A 20,000-nucleotide genomic window follows, 5' to 3' on the forward strand; every position below is an offset into this window, starting at 1 on the left:
GGCAGAGAGAGGAGAGATTTGATTATTCTAAAATGTATTTTGAATTGTGACCAGGGAAGCTGACAGGGGGAGACTAAGGGCCGGCCAAAGCTGTCAGCGGCCCTGATCATTACACTCCATGGAAATTGACATCTTGCACAGGAGAGGAGAGAGGGCCACACACAAAGAGTGGGAGGAGAGAGTGAAATAATGTGCATTGTCAAAAAAGATGCAAAGGAATTAAACAAACGTATGCCATCAGATATAGAATAGTAGGTGATGTGGTGAGAAAGAGGGAGGAGGGAGAGCTGTGTTTGTGTGTGTGTGTGTGTGTGTGTGTGGGGGGGGGGTGTATGTATGTGTAGGGGTCAGTTAAGACCCACATGCAAACATAAAATATGAAAAGTGTGGAAAAGTGTACTGTGTAAAAGGGAAATACGTGCCGAAGAGACTATGAGGTCTGGAGGTAGAGTAGGGCTAATGGAGGAGGGAGGGGAGGGGGAGGAGGAGGAGGAGGTAGGAGGAGAGCTGCCGTCCAGAGGCAGGTTAATGAACTCTGAGGCCACTAGCGGTTATTCCTAACCACTGACCTCAGGTTGCTTAACGCGTGCCGACATTGACCTCCCTGGGTCACCCAGCCAGCATACAGCTGATGAGACGCAGGACCAGTTGCCAGTAGCGCACAGACCCAAAAAAAGAGCCTGACCGCAGACCATTACCTTTTAAACTTTTAAACTCTTCAGCAGGTCAGGTCTAGACCCACAGTACAGTAGATCTGGGCATTCTAGCAAAAGGGGTGCAGTTCAAGTCCTTCAATTCTAAAATGCTCCTTGAATATGTGGGAAGCTGAATGTCACACTTAATGTCTGTGCATTATTGAACTATACGGGCTTACAGTACATGCCCATGGGGACCCAGGTTTGAATTTGGCCAAAGTCGTACCCCAATCCAACCCCATATCTTTCTCTCCCACTCATTTCCTGTCTCCATCTTTGATGGCGTTGTCTCAATAAAAGTTAAAATGGTCCAAAAACGAATATTTAAAACAAAAACAAAAAAACCCCTCACTCATTGAACTAATCACAAAATCGCCTAACATTCAAATAGATGTACTGCATGCCTAAAGAAGGATAGACTACTAGAAAGTAGCAGTGTCTGGCCATTGGCTGGTGTCTAGGGGTCTATTGAGTGTCAAGGTCACCTGGAGTGGCGCAATACTACGGGAGGCCTGCTGGCTCATCAATGATTGGCCCCGAAAATGAGGTGAGGTTTCCCAACCTAACCGGACAAGTTCAAACATGTGCACGCACACGTCACTCATACTGACGTATAAAAGGCCGGTGCAGGATCCTTGTAACATGGTTTCACTGAAGCGCAAAACTAGCTTAAGATAACTTTAGCTCTTACCTCACAACATTTTTGAGCAATTAGCTACACTGATAGCTACTACTTAGCCTTTCGGCAAACCCAACTTACGTTTATGACAACATACTAACCACCAGAAGAACTATTCAGACAACAGAGAATACATTTTTTTGTGGGTTTTTTTGTGTGGAACTAGCGCAATTTAAGGAAGGCTACAATAGATCGTCACTTTGCTTGTTGAACGGTGACTGATCTCCATGACGATGAGGGCTCTGTGCGTGTTGTGCGTGGTGGTCCCTTGGGCGTTCCTCAATGGCGTCGTGCAGGCAGCCCCGGCGAGCCAGAAGCCGGCTGAGGAGGATGACGTAAACGTGCTGATGTACGGCGTGCTGCAGTTCGGCGACGCCATGCGCCACACCTTCCAGAGCACGGAGGCCAAGCTGGCACGCCTGCTCGCCGCCGTCCACAAGACAGAGGGTCTGGTCAGGCAGGTCGACCAGCAGACGCTGGAGGCCAAAGAGGCCGAGATCCAGATCAAAGAGGGCATCAACCACCTCCAGGTGAGCTGGCAGAAAACTTAGTGGCACAATGGGCTCATGGTAGGATTGGTATGGGGCATGTTCCAATGGCCTTTAAAATAACATCATTTCGAGAGATAGATGGAGCTGTTAGCTGGCATGCACGCTTAATAAGTGCTAACCATCATATCTAAACAATCACTTCTGAAATTGGTCAGTATGTATTAACTTTATATTACTTTTGCAAGATAAATGAATACTACAGAAAAATTGAGCTGCACATCTAGCAACTCCAGTTTGGCCTTCATCCAAGTGATTGCATAATTTGACTGACCTATGGTAGCTCTACAAACGTTGAGTAACTGACAAGGCTGTTTTATAGTTACATCAGCATGACATGCACGCCACGTACAGAAAATTGGAGCCGACTCAAACGCTTAACCCAGGGGCAAGAGCAAATATCGACCAGTGTGTGAAATAGGTCAGCTACGGCAGTTAAACAATTTTTTACTTCACAATTTATCGATTATTCAGCTTGACGCAACCAGAAATCCTGAATTTTCATAGTATCAGAGAGTGCAGCAAGATGATCAATGACTGAAAAGGTTGAAAAAGGAATGGTCACATAAAGTGATGTGAACATGCTTCCACACCCCTTGAAATGTGTCTGACAGACAGCTTGATGAACAACATCAGTTTTTTATTTTGACAAAATTCGCTCCAGACGAATGAATTAAGTCTTCAGGTGTGTAAATGCAATCAACATCAATCAAACATCTAACATGTACATCTCTGCTGTGATGTTTTCCAGGCACAGACAGCAGATCTGAAGAGCACAACGGAGGAGACCAAGAGCAAGGTGCAGTCGGTGCAGCAGGAGGACTTGGAGATGAAGACCAAACTCAAGGCTCTGGAGTCCACTCTCAAGACCGCAGACCCTGACAGCTTCAAGCTCCTCAAGGTAAACAAGACCCACCACAGTCCAAACCAAAGGGTTAATTGTAATTGTAAGCCATTGGAGTTTTTCTTGAGCTTGTTCAAGAAGTTGGCTACAGTACTAAGACCCACCGCAAAGAGCAGACTTAAGTTGTAGGCAATTGGAATTCTTGGGTAAGCTAGTTGTATAGATACAACTAAGCTCTTTGGGTAACATGACATGGATGAATGGGAATCTTCACAGAGACACATCACAATGACAGAACACCTCAAGGTTTATCCTAGAGCACAAAGCTTGGGAAAGCATAAGTAAATACCTTGAGGATCAAGCCTGCTCTGTTAAGAGATTAGATTTAAGTACTAGACACAGACATAGTAGTGTCTACCGTCTATGTAGCAGTGGTAATGAGCACTCAGCAGCCAGACTACTACTACTTAGAAAGGCGGGGTAATCTCTTGTTTATCCACAAAACTAATGTCCAACTCGATTCTGTGGTTTCAGGCGACTGTTGAGAGGAATTCAAGGCTGTTGAGCGATCTACTGGACTGGACACAGCACCAGAAAAAGACTATGCAGATTCAGAAGCAACAGCTGAGAGACTTACAAAAACAGGCAAGTACCGTAAAACCTTTTAGAGAATCTGTAAATTACAGATGCACTTGCATTTTTATTGCTCACGTTTTGGTTGTTCAGATATTTGTCTACTACTTTGATGCACTGGCTACATCAAATTCACCCGCTCGAATTGAGATGTGCAAATGGAGAGATATAAAGTATTGCATTAATAATAATGCAGTTCTAATCAATGAGACCATAGTCATTTAAGTTACAGTACATTTGTTTGTTTGTCTGTTGTACTAAACATTGATTTCTCTTCATTACAGGAGTCGTGAGAGCCAACCTGACCAAAAATAAATAGAAAAAGACACTCCACACCTTGTTCTGGAAGGCTGCTTCAAGATTCTTGTAGATTGCAGTATAGCAATTGTTTTATTTAATGTATATTTTTTATACTTTTTCACTTTTTTATACTTGCTTCAATAAAATCTGAGTAAAAATAGCTCCAACGTGTTGTGCCTTTGAATCTTTGAATCAGTTCAGGAAACTACCAGTTATCTCAACAGATAATCTTTGTAGCGCCATAAAGTGTGTCTGAAGTGTGCAGAAGAGAGTTTTGTTTGTGTACGTGTTTTCGTATGTGAGTACATGTAGGAATGCACAAGAGCTGTGTGTGTGTCTGTGCGTGTGTGCGCACAAGTGTGGGTGTCTATGTTTGTGTGTGTGTCTGAGTCTGTGCACACGTGTGTGTGTGTGTGTGTGTGTGTGTGTGTGTGTGTGTGTGTGTGTGTGTGTGTGAGTGTGAGTGTGAGTGTGTGTGTGTTGGTATTAGTGTTCTCCCACCTGTAGTGTGTGTGTGGTGTGTAGACGTAGCGGGCTGGGAACTCCAGCACCTCCTTGGTGGGCCGCACGCGCAGGTCAGGATAGGGCTTCACATGCAGCAGCTCAGGAGACAAGCAGTAGTGGGGGGCCTCCGGAGCAGGAGAGATGTCTATCTTCAACTGGGCTGAGAGTGAGAGAGAGAGTGAGAGAGAGAGAGAGAGAGAGAGAGAGAGAGAGAGAGAGAGAGAGAGAGAGGGGGAGAGGGAGAGACAGAGAGAGAGAGAGAGAGAGAGAGAAGGGGGGGGGGGCAAACAAACCGGAGTGCAAACAAAACAAAATGTAGCGAAAGCAAAGGAGGAGATTTTGAGGATAGATATCACAGTGATTAAACGAGAGAGAGAGAGAGAGAGAGAGAGAGAGAGAGAGAGAGAGAGAGAGAGACAGACAGACAGACAGACAGACAGACAGACAGACAGACAGACAGACAGACAGACAGACAGAGACAGAAGGACAGAGAGACAGACAGACAGACAGACAGACAGACAGACAGAGACAGAAGGACAGAGAGACAGAGGGACAGAGAGAGACGGACAGGGTCAGGTTGGGTAAGAGAGATGAAAGAGATTAAATTGTTCATTATTATTACTCAAATAAAATGCAAGTCACCAAAGGATGTTGCACATCAAAGCACAGAGAATATATTAACAAAATTGCAGCCAAGTGAAATAAAACCACAAAAGCTAATGCAATCTGGGAAACGAGATGGATTCATTTGTCTGCAGATGTAGTTGAGATAGGAGATAGGAGATAACTGAGGTGTTTGAAGTTAAGTGATACTGATAACTTAAAGTGATACTGATAACTTCTACGGCTGCATTTACACACTTAAGTGTGTAAATGCAGCGGTATAAGTTAACCTGAGGGAATGTGTGCAGGTGCAGTGGTGCCTTTACGTAGGGGTATGATTAGTGTAGTGGGATTTAGGTACCGTACAAGGGGTGCATCTGGTTATTCCTTTTACGGCTTCTATTCATAGACTTCTGAATTACATCCAAAGCACTCTCCTTTGAATGAAGTATTTTGGAGTATAGTTGGAGTATTTAAAAACCTTTTATTTTACATCGGGGCAAACTACTAATTCAAAGGAGAGTGCTTTGGATGCAATTCAGAAGTCTACTGTGTGTTAGCATTGGTGTTGGCAATGTAGTAGAGTAGGGGTGTTTGTTAGTAGTGGTGGAGTGAGGTGAGGTGTGGTGAGGTGAGGTGGGGTGAGGTGGGAGATGTGCAGGTACCAGTGACGGGTCTCAGCCTCCTCAGCACAGAAGAGGGTCTACGCATGTCAGCCAGAAACTTATACAGATCCTCATCACTCAACCTGTCACCTTCCTACAGTACACACACACACATAAACACATGCACACACACACACAACAAAAATACAACAAACACCCACGGATGCACAGATGACAAATGGACACACAAAAACACCGAAGACACAACCACAGACACACACATATGAATGCAGAGATGAATACATGGACAAAACAAGCTGGAAAAATATATGAATGCAGTGTATACTGTATGTATATATAAAATACATGTATATCAAATGACAGAAAAGGCCAGCAAATAAATACACATCACAATGTAGAGATGTGTGCAATGCGGTACACAATGCAGCTCAATGCAAGACACTAGCGATGATGATGATAACGTCCTGATAGTGTCCCCAACTGACCTGTTTGAAGAAGTTGGTGACGGTGAGCGTGGCAGGGCGGAAGGTGGAGAAGTTGCACATGTCCTCCCCCACACTCATCCGCTCAAATCCCTTCTTCTTACGCTCCTGCCACGTTCCCTTCCTCTCTGGGAATGCACAAAAAGGAAAGGGGAAAACCACACACACATTTTTTATTAGAGTGATACGCAGTTGGTCTACATGACAGTGTGTTTTTGTATTTAGTATACTGTATTAGGAACCTGCTTGCTGTTTCTATTGAAGCATTTTGGCGATTCCAGCAACCAGTGATAACATAAGCAAAAACTGCAATTCTTACTGTAGTTAAGGATTGGGGTTACATGTGAAGGGTTTATTTGCAAAACGGTGTATCTCCATTTTGTAGGTAAAAAAGTATGTTCTCAAAATATTTGAATGGTAAGAATTCATACATAGGTGATAGGACATCTGAACAGTCATTTTCAATAATTAAATGCAAATGTCAAAAAATGTAGGTTTTTGCAAATAAACCCTTCATGTACAGTATATTTACTCCCTCCTAAGTCATTCCCAATCACATTCAATCTCTTTCTCTTACTCCGTGTTTGTTTTGCAGGTAAACAGAGAATAGGAGGAAAGTAGACAACGAGCAAATGGCGACAAGCTAGACCAGATAAGATTCAATGCTGATGGACCATGTCACATGTCAAGTCATGTGTGTCCATCCATACAAAACCAATGTCAGATAACTCTGAACAGCATGACCCAGTGTAACCCTATGCATGTAGGTCAGTGCTACAAGACACTTCAGAGTTGTGTAGGAATCATCTACCTCAGGGGTCGGGAACCTATGGCTCGCGAGCCACATGTGGCTCTTTTAGGAACTGCATGTGGCTCTCGGACAAACCTGTCATTTGTTTACTCAATAAGCCATGAATAATTTTGTTATGGCACTAAATTAAAAATGGACCTACTGAAATCGAAAAGTTAAGATAATATTCAAAATATAAAGTATGATCGCGCATTTAATCCATCCCAGGTCCGATCAGCTGAGCCAAGCACAGGCCTTCGACGAAGGCTACTGTACAGATATGAAGAACGCGTTTTTTTATTGGACAATGCCGTGCCAGCGCTGGGTCGTGTCGTGTGAGATAACATTCCATCCGTAATGCTTTACCTAAAGTTCAGCTGGCTAACGGTTGTATCCAAAACAAAGAAACTGTTCACGACCGTGCCATTATGATGGCAAATCAAGTGGAGGAAACGCAAGTGAGGGATATAAATGCAGCGCTGTACTTCTCCCTCGATTACAGGAAGAACTTTTGCTGAATCAACTGACGTAAGTCTTTCCCAGTTTAGTGTGATTGCGAGATAACTGGTGCCACAATGCGAAGGCAAACGTAGGGTTGCCATTCGTCCCCTGAAATACGGAATCGCCCTGTAGCCTATTTGGCGGTTAAATCATGCGTTCTGTATTGGGGACGCATGTCGGTAAGGGACGCGCTTTGTAGGGCATTTTCGCGAATTACTAAAAATAGACATGTCAGCCACATATCAACTGTAAAATGTTAACTATGTCAGCGCGACCAAGATGAGCATCCTGTCTTGAAGTTCTCTCTCCCTCCCTCCTCCCTCCTCATGCACCTTCCCTGTGTCTGTCTGATGGCTAGAATAGAAGCACCTCCGTCATTCTCATTGCTCATTGGCAACTCCGATGCATAAAAGATAGAAACTTAAGGTAATGCATGCGCTTGGCTTCTTAAATGCACATCAGCACATCTACAAGTAGTTTTAGTTCTTCTTTCGTTAGCTCTCCCTTCTTGTCCCCAATGCAAGCGTTACTTTTATTCCCTTCTGTGCATGACAATTAGCATTAGAAATAATGGCGAAAATGGTATGGCTCTCACAAAAAATATTTTTTAAAAAATGGGCGTTTATGGCTCTCTCCACCAAAAAGGTTCCCGACCCCTGATCTACCTGACCCCTCTTGACCCCTGACCTTTAACCCAACCTGTGACCCCGGACTCGGGGGAAGTGCAGGAAAGTCGACAAGGGGGTGACAAACAGGGTCTGCTGTCCCGGGCCCAGGGATAGAGGGGGGGCAGATTTGGGCCTTCATATTGGGTGAAGGGGGCCCTTTCAGATGACTATGACCCGCGCCCTGTCAGTAGCCTTGCCTGCAGTTCAATGTAGGGTAGCAGAGCAAGGCCACTGGGCTATATATAGAGTTATGGTTACAAAACACATGTCCAAAACAAATACATGAACCATGAACTAAGCATATATACTGAAAGGCCGCAACACTGATCTTATGGATCATGCCCTCATCAGGCACTCATTATGAGACGGATGTGTGTGTTTTTTTGTTTGTTAAACTTAACACTGAAGGCCAAGGTACCATAGGTGAATGGAGCATCATGTCTGAGTACATTAAAAGAGAAAGTAACTGTGAACGTAACATGTGACTGTGCCTGATATCCCAAATCCCCTACAAAACTAGTATGCATTCCCCGGTGTGAATTTAAGCGTCATTTGGGTGCTTTGGCAAACTACTCCAAGTCCCATACTATAATATCAGGCCGGCTATATTGAACATGGGGCCAACGTATGTCACGCTCACTCCCCTGCGTTTCTCATCTACTCTTCACTATCCTGTCCTCATAAAGGCATAAAAGCCTAAAAACAAGAAATAGTGGAAATAGTATCCGTATCCGCTACGCAGAGAAATAGTATCCGCTACAATCCTCCGTCCTCTGTCTAGAGTGGTGTGTGTTGTGTGTGTGTGTGTGTGTGTGTGTGTGTGTGTGTGTGTGTGTGTGTGTGTGTGGTGTTGTCAGCAGGTACCGCTGTCGGAGTCCGAGTCAGTGCGCTCCAGGCCCCCGACGCTGCTGACGATGTTGAGCAGGTGGATGGCGGTCCAGGCGAATGGCATGCGGAAGCGCCCCAGACGACTGCACGACTGCTCCGCCTGGCCACGCAACTTCTCCAACTTCTCCTTGTGCTACACAGGCACAGGCACACGTGCACAGGCACACGCGCGCAGACACACGCGCGCAGACACACACACACACACACACACACACACACGCACGCACGCACGCACGCACGCACGCACGCGCACGCACGCACGCACGCACGCACACGCACGCACGCACGCACGCACGCACGCACGCCCACGCACACACAGAAACATGCACACAGACACACACACAGAAACAGACACACAGACACAGACACAGACACGAGGAGGCATTTAGACCAGGAGAAAGACCAAGAGACAGACAAACAAAATCACGCTGTCACCCATGTACATGCACATTTATAGACACAAGTACATTTGTCACCGCACAAACAAAAAGAAAGACTACACAGTCAAACCCGTCAAAGTGGGTGGAGTTCCCAATTTTTATGGAGCTCAGAAACGATATGTATATTGCTCGTGGCCTGACTAGAGGTGATGCCAAAGGTGTTGCGTCACTAGGAGGGCATAGACTGGCTAATCTTGCTCCTCCTCAGAGCGCAAATGTTTGTAAACGGGAAGCCAATGTATATGAACACTGTTTAGTGATGTGTACACTGGGCAATGACCCAGCAAAGCAACAATCTAGTGTGGCAAACCACAGATGTACCGTTTGCAAGAATATATGCCTTTCCAGTAAATAATTAATTATCCTCCTTTCTCAAACTGCTAAGGCTAGATGAGTGTGTCTCCATCTATTTGATGTGCTGTACTATTTTAAGCACGGCTGTGAGACAGTGGACATGGAAGGCTATCAAATCCCACGGCCTTCTGAACATTGATAAATCTCATAGCAAATATTATATCACCTGTCCCATTGCCAATGCTAACATAATCATGCCCAATCTCTGGATTACTGGACATTGGTCCTCATAAGTGCAAATATTGCAACTGTCTGGAATGAATTGAGAAACGAATACTGGTGCCACCGTGGCCCATGTCTCTCAGACACGTACAGCCATGCACACTCTCACACAGCGTGCGCACGCACGCACGCACGCACGCACGCACGCACGCACGCACGCACGCACGCACACACACGCACACACACACACACACACACACACACACACACACACACACACACACACACACACACACACACACACACACACACACACACACACACACACACACACACACACACACACACACACACACACACACACACTGCACTCTTGCATGCCTACTCGTTCATGCACACGCTCTGCACGCATGGACTCGTGACAAAAAGGACTCGAATGCCTCTTTTCCACAGCCAGTTTTCTGGTAGGCCTACAGCTCGACACAGCGCGCCTTGGCCGCCACATTATACTTTTCGAATAGGTATGACACAGCTCAGTCATAAAGCAAAAAGTGGCAGCTGAGTCAAGCTGTGTCGAGCTGTAGGCCTACCAGAAAACTGGCAGTGTTAAAGAGGCATCAATGAATTTGTAGAGGTACGGTACCAAATCAAGGCACTGAGGAAGGGTCAAAGAAGTCTGTGCACTATTGCCAAATTTAATTGAAATTCTTGATAAAGTATTTTTACTATAAAAGCACTGCGTAATTTTTTTCTCTCTCACACACTCACGTACGCACACACACACACAAGCACCCATGCACGTATGCACGAATACCATCCACAAGTGAGGTTTCCCAGAGTATGAGCACGTGTATCCTTGGCCCTTGCGTTCACCTCTCCATTTGCCAATCCAGTAGCTCTCTCATCCTCTTCAGCTCTGCCAAGTGTCCTTGACCTTTACCAGATCTGCTTCAATACCAGCCAAGTCCTCAATATTGGCTTTGCTGTGTTTGACTACTGGAGCAACCGTGGGTGAAAGTGTGAACGGCTCAACAGTAGTGGCTCTGTGTCTATTTCCTACTTGCTATTCATCGCCATATTTATTATGTCAGAAAATATTTTACATGATTATATTCTTGTTTTGGAACTAAATACTATATTTGGCAATATTCGATTTCTTGCCAAAGATTTTTTTGTTTGTTCTTTTTTAACTTTATTTGATAGGACAGTGTGAGAGGTGGATAGGAAGCGAATTGGGAGAGAGACGGGGAGGGGTCGGCAAAGGACCCAGGACGGGAATCGAACCCGGGTAAGCTGCGGTTGGCCACGGAAGGGCGGGCAATATTCAATATCACTGTTTTATACTGCCCTGATATTATGGCGTCCATTCAAAATAAAGACTTAATTTCTGAAATGTATATCAATGTTATTTCAGGTAGTAGTGCAGTGCTGTATACTAAGGTAGTGTGTATGAAGTCATCCTAAACATAGCTAATATAGCCTTGCAAACATCTGCAAAGTAATTCAGTATGATCTGTGAGAGGCTGTGGGATTAAAAAATTACGTTTTTGAGCACAACGGTATTTTACCTGATATTACAGTGCTTACCCGTTTTCTATTTCAGATTTCTGTAGCCTCAGGACTTCCTTTTCCTCCCTCTTATCTCATCTGGTCTTCATGTCATCCACATAGTGTCATACTGTATGTCATGCCCCTGCATGTTGTCTGTCATGCAGTCAATACTGTATACGTGTTTCTGAAGTGACAGGCAGACGGGCTGCGTGAGTAGAAGCTCACCTTAGTGGAGTCGGACTCCTTCATGATCATGTAGGGCTCACAGCACTCGCCGATGTCCCCCTGCTGCAACACCTTCTCCAACTGCAGAGAGAGAGAGAGAGAGAGAGAGAGAGAGAGAGAGAGAGAGAGAGAGAGAGAGAGAGAGAGAGAGAGAAACAGACAGACAGAGAGAAAGAGAGAGGGACAGAGAGATAGACAGAGAGATAGACAGAGACAGAGACAGAGACAGAGAAACAGACAGAGAGAGAGAAGAGACAGACAGCACATATAGTAAAATGCAGTGAGAATACTGACACAGAGGCTAGAATAGAAAGAGACAGACAAGAACAAGAAAAAGGCCCAAAAGAGATGCAAGGTTGTGGTTATGGCACTGTGAGGCGCTATTCCACACTACAGCACAGCACAGCACTGTACAGCACAGCACAGCACAGCACTGCGCGGGTCATGCTGCCCTCTGCAACACTAGACCAGAGGCTCCCCCTGCTGTCCACACCACAGCCACAAGGAGGAGGATAAAGCCTGCACATCCTAATGTCTGGCCTGGGAGCAGGACAACCAAAGGACCAGATAAAAAGAAAAAAGTCTGCTTTAACCAGGATTTTCTGTTCTTACTGTACTTTGAGGACCCTCTTGAAAACGAGATTTTTATCTCAAGAGGCTATCCTCTAATAAAGAAATTTGAATATAATTTCTGTGACCTTTCGGTTGAAACGGCACTGAAAAAGACAAGTGGGAGCAGAAGAATCCTGATGTAAGCAGACTGTTATTTTCATCACACCACAGCCACACAGCCACATGCACAGATCCAGCCACTGTACCTTGATGACCAGGAAGATATCTGCGGAGGGGTAGGTGATGGAGAAGATGGCGGAGCGGGCCAGCGTGGAGATGGCCGTGTGGGGGATGTGCGGCCGCAGCAGCCCCTTCATCTGGTCCGAGTTCAGGTCGAAGTGGAAGTTCTCCGATATCTGATGAGGGAGGTGGTGGACAAGAGAATGATGAGGATGAATGGGGGTTTGGAGGGATGGAAATTAGCAGGTCATCAGTGTTTACTGCAGAACATTCGTTACAGTCATGATTAGGTGGGGAGGATCAGAGAGATGTGCAGCTTGATGTGAACCAAACACCCCAAAACACTGAACCATTATAGATTTTCAAAAGCAACTTAAGAAAAAACATTAACAATACAAAAACATTGGGCCTAGACAAGGTAGGTGTTATCAAGGTGGCCGTCTTAACTAGTGTGCTGGGGAAAACCCTGAGGTCAGGAAAAGATGTGGACAGGATATTAGAAAATCTGGATGGCTGCTTCCAACTGAAACCTTACAGATACAACCATTTACTGTAGATTCTAGTAAGCCAAAAAATCAAATTAAACCACTTAATGACTTCCTTGGGACCTGAGTCTGATTTTAAAAAAATCCTTTTGAGGGAGACATTCAAAGGACATGTCAAGCCCCCATAAATGCACATGAATGGCCCATGATGTCACACGTATAACGACACAACTAATGCAACTGCTGAAAAGGCAATAAATACCTTTTTCTTTTCCTTGATATCATACAGGGCCAGTGTTCCAAATATGGGCTCGATTTCTATTTCAAACCTAGAGGGAAAACCACGAGAGAGAGAGAGAGAGAGAGAGAGAGAGAGAGAGAGAGAGAGAGAGAGAGAGAGAGAGAGAGAGAGAGAGAGAGAGAGAGAGAGAGAGAGAGAGAGAGAGACATTAGACAGTGCTCCAGTTGGGCACAGATGTTATCAGTTGAATGCTTATGAGGGTACAATGTGGGCCATGGATGAAAGAATGCACGTGTACAGTGTGTACGTTTGGAAAGCGGGTGCTGTGAAAGAGGATGGTGTTATCAACAGGGGATCTGCTAAGAGTATCTCTTGAGTGATTAATGTAACTGTGGGAAAGGAAAGAACTCCAGAGGATACACAAGAATGAGAGATGGGGATAGGGGAGGGAGGGAGAGATATCGAGAGAGATCGAGAGAGGGAGAAAGAGAGAGACAGACAGACAGACAGACAGACACACAATGACTCATGCTGCGATTCCCATATAGACATGGTGTCACAGGGGTGGAATGCGCGCACACACACACACACACACACACACACACACACACACACACACACACACACACACACACACACACACACACACACACACACACACACACACACACACACACACACACATAGACATGAGGCGTGTGCACACACACACATAGACATGAGGCGTGTGCACACACACACATAGACATGAGGCGTGTGCACACACACACATACACGCACACACTCACATACACTTATACACATACCCCGCATAACACACTGGACACTCTAGGGGAAAGACATACAGAGAAATCAGAAGAGGGACAGACACAGCACGAAAATAAGGAAAGGAGGGAAAGAGACCAAAGAGAGTGCGTGTGTGAAGGAGACAGTGAAAGACTAACTTGAGTGACAGGCACTTGACCATGATCCTCTGGCCCATGTGCTCTTTGGGGATCTCAGGCAGCGAGCAGCGCTCCACAGCCTCATCCTGCACCATGGCAACCACAGTGTTTACACAGACGCCATGGCAACGTTGACACAGGACACCGCAATAAAGCAGGAGAGAGAGAAAATGGGAGGGAGGGAGGGAGAGAGAGAGAGAGAGAGAGAGAGAGGGAGAGAGAGAGAGAGAGAGAGAAGGGGAGAGAGAGAGAGAGAGAGAGAGAGAGAGAGAGAGAGAGAGAGAGAGAGGGGAAGAGAGAGAGAGAGAGAGAGAGAGGGAAAACAATCAACATAGAAACATAAAGAACATAGAAACCTCAAGAGCATAGCAGAGAGTGTGTTTGATGAAAGGTCAAAGTCCATCATATAGCACTATGGCAAAGTGAACAGCCGCTCGCTACAGACAGAAATACTACCAGGAACTTCCCATGTGGGTTTCCACTCATAGGAAGAGAGTCATAAAAAGTCATATAATTCCACTAACACACACACACATAGTGCTGCCTGCCGCAAAATGAGAGAACAATTCAAAGGGCTCAGTCAGAGATTCCCAGGAGTCCACAGGAGATTATGGCACAGTAGGGGTGGGAAAATGATTTTCTTTGAGGGTGGCCTCAAAGGGTGGTGGTATATGCTTCTTAGCTGTACCCTTGCAATAGGGCTGTGCAATATAGTACTCAAAGTAGCGTCCCTGTGCACAACCACTGTCCAGGTGCTGGTGATGTGCAGTAAAAGGGATCCAAGTGAAGGAAGGATGAATCACCGCACACTGGCATTCTTTGCTGGTAGTTTATTTGGTGAACAACATGCTTCGCTGAGTGACCCAGATGAAGCAACAGCGAAACGCGTTGTTCACCAAATAAACTACCAGCAAAGAATACCAGTGTGCGGTGATTCATCCTTCCTTCACTAGAGCTGTGCAATATATCAAATGTATATTGTGATATCAATATTGCGGTCAAACAATATTACATTTCATAATAGTGATTTGAAACAATATTTTTGTCCTTTGTCTATATACTGCCAAAAGGTAGGTTACGCTAAGCACAATACATCATTCCCCTCCACTTGAGCCATTGCAAACACAGAGCAGACTTGCTACCCAACACTCATGCAGAACACCACTGTGTGTTTCTCTATGGCCCTCCATTCACACTGCTGAAGGGAGGGAAGATTGTGAAAATTCACAATCTTCCCTCCCTTCATCAGTGTGAATGGAGGGCCATAGAGACAATTATTGGTCTTTAAAGGTACACTGTGCAGGAAATGGTCAAAAAAGGTACTGCAACTATGCTGCTCATTGAAAATGGACTACCTATTGCCAAATTTGATCTTTACATAAAAGTTTACTAAGTAATAAACAAATATTTCCTAGTTCGGTCCAAGTAGAGTCATTTTTGCAGCTAAAAATTGCTATTTTTGGAAATTCAAAATGGCGGACCATGGAGAAGATCCTCCTTTTCATGTATGAAAAGTGCGATTTTTCCAGTCAAAATGAATACTTGGAATTTGATGGTGGTGGTAAGTATTCATGAAAAAGGTAACATTAGTGAATGGGCAGCATGAATTCTGGAAATAAACAACTAAAAATCTTCCATAGTGTCCCTTTAAAAGAAATGTCGTCTATAAAAACGTGACATCAATATTGACTGAAATAATCGTGATATTGATTTTTCTCATAATCGAGCAGCCCTACCTTGCACTCAAACACATGCACAGACAAACCCAGAGAGCAAATCCCGCAGGGGCCCACAGAGGACTATCACATGGCTGGGGAGGAACATCACCATCAGTCAAGTGATGCACCCTATGCAAAACCACACACATGCGCACGCAGACACACACACGCGCACACACACACATGTGCACACACACGTGCACACACACGTGCACACACACACGCACACGCACACACACACGCGCACACACACGTGCACACACACGTGCACACACACGTGCACACACACACGCACACGCACACACAGACGCACACACACACACACACACACACACACACACAACTACAAACACACACAACTACAAACACACACACACTTTTCACCAACAGACCTCGTCTGGCGTGGGGTAGAGGTTGAGCAGGTGGTTGTGGCGCCCCTGCTGGCGGGCCTCTGCGTTGCGGCGGTCCATGTCCTCTGCTGTGGTCCTCTCCAGCACGGAGGGCAGCAGGGCGTCGGGAGAGGAGTTCTTCAGGTCGAAGATGCTGGAGGCCCAGCTGCCCCGAGGGGTCTCGTCCATCGACGCCGACCGCCGCTTCACCTCATCCTGACCAGATGACAAAAACAATGATGATGGCACAAACACACCAAAAGTGACTAGACTGACAACGGTGACGGAAGTCATTGACTTCGTATGGAGGAGCTGGCGACAGAAAAGACAAAGCGATTTGGGGTGACAAGACACGATTTTAGCTCCTCAAGTGTCAGTTTGTAGTTGAACTTCAGTGAATGTTATGCTAATGAGCTATGATACGGTTTGGCGACAGCTGCAGCAGCCATTTTTCGGAAGTCAGAGGCATGCTCAGTCCCTTCAGAAAGATGAAAAAAGTGTTCTTGTGGGTGCTCTTTGGTTCAAGCTACAATGTCCAAAGTTATTTGGAAAAAAAAACATTTTTTCACCAAGGCACTCCAAAAAATATAGTTAAAAATGTCTTTATTATTATGTCCACTAAGGACTTAAAAATTGCCCACACGTAGATGCAGTTGGACCGTCTGTAGGGCATAAAGAGACTGAGAGTCTCTTTCATCACGCGTGTCACTCTTGTTATGAAGACGATGGCGACTCGTAGTTTTGTCTCTTCTGGTGTGTTAGCAGGGAAAGAACAATATCTACAGAAGTGGAGGATCACACAAAAACAAACTCTCGACCAAAAAAAAAAATGAATGTGTTGTGGGACCACATTTTGATTTGAAACAAATGAAACAATACAACACCAAATGTGTGGCGTAATCAAATCTAAAGGTGGTCCAACCAACAACATAGGATTTTTGTGTTTGACCTGTTTTTTTGTCAGGAGATTTTTTTGGCTGTGTATCTCTACTTTTGTGGTTATCTAAATTATTTCTTTGGTGGATGTTTATGTCAAGACATTTTCATATTTCTTTGCAGTCTGCTTTAGAAATCCACTGCAGTGTTTCTATAACAAGTACTTTGCAAATTCCAGAGAGTCTTTGAAAAGCTTGCTAGGACATATTGCATGTGTAGCTATTTGTATTGTGTGTAATTTCAATGAAAGTAAAGAAAAAGGCTGATGATAGTCAAGGGGTGAAATTACAGACTGCCAATAGTGGTAGATCTGCACACAGCAAAACAGATCCAATGTACAGCACATTTCCTTTATTTTAATTCAATTGAGTACTTTGAAAGGGCATGGGGTGGAAGCAGAATGTGATATGCTGTTATTGAGGCCCTGGCAACTGTGTTCTCAAGTGACCATAATTGCAGTTTCCATCACGCCCCTCAGCACAAAACGTACCACGCCGAACGCCAACTGATAATTTCAGTTGCTTACCTTTTTCATTTTGTTTAATTGGGTATACTTTCCACAATAACACTTAACTTGTTCTGTTTTTTTAATCTGCAGTGAAAAGAGATAGGTATAGAGGAGATACAGACACGCACAAGCAGAACTTGAAAAAGCCACCCCTGACATGACCATACTTTGGTCTACCTTGGCCACATGATGACAGAGTTGGACTTGTGAAAAGGTAGTGAGGTGCGCGCACATCCCAAAAAAGCAATTGCCGTGGGTGCAGGACATCAAGAGAACGCAATTGAAAAAAGGAAAAAAATATCCGCAAACCCCACAAAAGCTCCCTTGTTTTGATATAATAAATGAAAAGTTGGCACAACGTTTCGACCTGTATGGTCTTCGTCAACTTTTCAGCTAGAGTTGGTCTTGTGCTCAGAAGAGTGCAGGATTGAATCCAACATCATCCACAGCTGTAGTGCATCTATGGCTTTTGCTCTAAGGACTGTAACCCATACACTATATGTATAACTTCATATAATTACACTACGTATGACTATATAATACCCTGTACCTACATGTGTTCCTTAATTTCCTTTGGGATCAATTAATTACTCTTCTCTAGTCTTAACCTTACTACTACAATTACCACTTCTAGTAACTGTAACTGCTTTCAAGACAAGCCAAGATCAAGATCAAGATCATGTTTTGCGGCTGACCTGATCGTCGTGGCGTTCAGTGGCCGCCTCGTCCAGTTCGAAGGTCTGCTTGACCAGGCCGCGCTGCTTCTCCCGCTGCCGCTCCGAGCTGTGTGGAGACTGGGTCGTGCTGTAGCGCTGGTACCTATGGGGCAGGGGTCAAAGGTCAAGCTCACATGACTCCTAAACAGATTCTTTTTGTTTTTAGTACTGTATATTTTTAGGCAATTGTGATTTTATTCAAAAGGATAGTGAAGAGGAGACAGTGGAGACAAGAATGAGAGAAATAAGGTGGGATGGTGTTGGAAAATGACCCAGGCCAGATTCAAACCTGAGTCTCCTCCGACAACTTTGCAGTATGCAGTATGGTACAATACACGGAATTAGGACATTATATTAGGAATTATAAGGACAGCTGCCCCAGAGACATATTATTGGGGTTAATCTAATAAGTGCTGTATTAGTGTCAAGACATTTGAGACAGCCATATAAATAATTTATGTTATACAGTATTTATACATGCAGTATATACTGTACATATTTATTATTACATACAGTGACGAGGTCATCATTTTTCCTGCCTGGGAAAATATTCCTTTGAGCATACGATATGTGCACCAGGAAACGTTTAAGACTTCAGAAGGCAATGGAAATAAACAAATTCGTTCACAAATGTTATCGCAAGAACATCTACTGGAGTTCCACGGCTTCTAAAGGCTTCTAAAGGCTTGGGAGAGGTGTCGCGCACCAGGAGGCGAATTAAAGATGAAGTAAGGCCAAAACAACACTGGAGTGGCTGCAAGCATACTAATGGAATATTTTAGAAGGGATCAAGGCTCAGTCAAAAAACGCTTATTAGAAATCCTGCCAAAGATGTATTATCCTACATAGTGAATGTGTGTTAAACACCGTGTAACCATACTCACTTCCTTTGAATGATGAGCCAGTCGTCTGTGTAGACTCCCAGGGCATCTCTCACGCGGGGGTCCAGTGTCCTACACACACACACACACACACACACACACACACACACACACACACACACACACACACACACACACACACACACACACACACACACACACACACACACACGCACACGCACACGCACACGCACACACACACACACACACGCGCGCACACAGAGTGCTGATGTAGTAGTTCTGTGGGGCTGTCTAGTTGTGTACACATTACACACAGGCAGGCAGTAAAGTGATATGTTGTACAACTCCAGTGCTACAATTTGTTTAAATCCACATGGTTTACCAGTCACTCACTGTACACACAAAGTCAGACAACCACAACATCCAAGAGGGGAATGTGAGGAACTATCAAAATGCAATTATCTTAATGAAGAAAAAGGAAGCGTGCTCAGCAACTTCTACTGCTGAACACTGGGTGCTTTGTCAATGAAGAAACTAAAAATCTTGAAAAATAAATAAATCAATGAAGAAGCACTCAGCAGGGTTTTTCGTTTGTTTTTAAATCGCCTCACAGACATTTCTGACTAACACCCTTCCTCAGTGTGTGATGGCCATAGCGATGGCGATTTCTAAATTATCTATTTACTAGAAGAAGACCACAGAGACCGCTGGTCCACCGCACACCTCATGCACATGTAGAAGATTTATTCAGCTGCCTTGCCAGGCGTTTGGGCCCACTTAACTAGAGCATTTAGCAAATGAGCCAGAGCTGTTTGCATGCTTGAGTAGATGCCGAGGAGAAGGGGAGAAGGGGGTTCAGACTTTCTCTGTGTGTGTGTGTGTGTGTGTGTGTGTGTGTGTGTTAAGTGATTTTCACCACTGATTTCTCCAGAGCCA

The 20,000-nt window shown here is 44.8% G+C and overlaps 2 protein-coding genes across 7 annotated transcripts in view; one reads left to right on the forward strand and one right to left on the reverse strand.

The window, feature by feature from the left end:
* The window catches only part of LOC134437622 (dedicator of cytokinesis protein 7-like), a 122,236-nt gene that overhangs the window by 86,506 nt on the left and 15,730 nt on the right, over positions 1 to 20,000 (reverse strand). For all 6 annotated transcript variants that reach the window (XM_063187111.1, XM_063187135.1, XM_063187129.1 and 3 more), the window contains exons 4-14: positions 19,107 to 19,175; positions 18,202 to 18,325; positions 16,066 to 16,278; positions 13,956 to 14,041; positions 13,033 to 13,099; positions 12,312 to 12,461; positions 11,494 to 11,574; positions 8,738 to 8,894; positions 5,918 to 6,042; positions 5,472 to 5,565; positions 4,201 to 4,363 (exon numbers count right to left, since the gene is read on the reverse strand). In XM_063187111.1, the coding sequence (XP_063043181.1) occupies positions 4,201 to 4,363; positions 5,472 to 5,565; positions 5,918 to 6,042; positions 8,738 to 8,894; positions 11,494 to 11,574; positions 12,312 to 12,461; positions 13,033 to 13,099; positions 13,956 to 14,041; positions 16,066 to 16,278; positions 18,202 to 18,325; positions 19,107 to 19,175 (1,329 nt within the window). The remainder of the gene's footprint in view (positions 1 to 4,200; positions 4,364 to 5,471; positions 5,566 to 5,917; positions 6,043 to 8,737; positions 8,895 to 11,493; positions 11,575 to 12,311; positions 12,462 to 13,032; positions 13,100 to 13,955; positions 14,042 to 16,065; positions 16,279 to 18,201; positions 18,326 to 19,106; positions 19,176 to 20,000) is intronic.
* angptl8 (angiopoietin like 8) lies at positions 1,328 to 3,859 on the forward strand. The gene is made up of 4 exons (XM_063215035.1): positions 1,328 to 1,904; positions 2,674 to 2,823; positions 3,301 to 3,411; positions 3,684 to 3,859. The coding sequence occupies exons 1-4, from the start codon at positions 1,602 to 1,604 to the stop codon at positions 3,690 to 3,692; spliced, it is 573 nt and encodes a 190-aa protein (XP_063071105.1). The 5' UTR covers positions 1,328 to 1,601; the 3' UTR covers positions 3,693 to 3,859.

Source organism: Engraulis encrasicolus, chromosome 2 (assembly GCF_034702125.1).
Source record: "Engraulis encrasicolus isolate BLACKSEA-1 chromosome 2, IST_EnEncr_1.0, whole genome shotgun sequence".
In the NCBI taxonomy this organism is placed as follows: domain Eukaryota; kingdom Metazoa; phylum Chordata; class Actinopteri; order Clupeiformes; family Engraulidae; genus Engraulis; species Engraulis encrasicolus.

Bases quoted from the DNA above. Each gene is read 5' to 3' on its own strand.
- angptl8 (XM_063215035.1), top strand. From the start codon at position 1,602: ATGACGATGAGGGCTCTGTGCGTGTTGTGCGTGGTGGTCCCTTGGGCG. The intron at 1,905-2,673 runs GTGAGCTGGCAG...GATGTTTTCCAG, and splicing joins AGGGCATCAACCACCTCCAG to GCACAGACAGCAGATCTGAA. The intron at 2,824-3,300 runs GTAAACAAGACC...CTGTGGTTTCAG, and splicing joins ACAGCTTCAAGCTCCTCAAG to GCGACTGTTGAGAGGAATTC.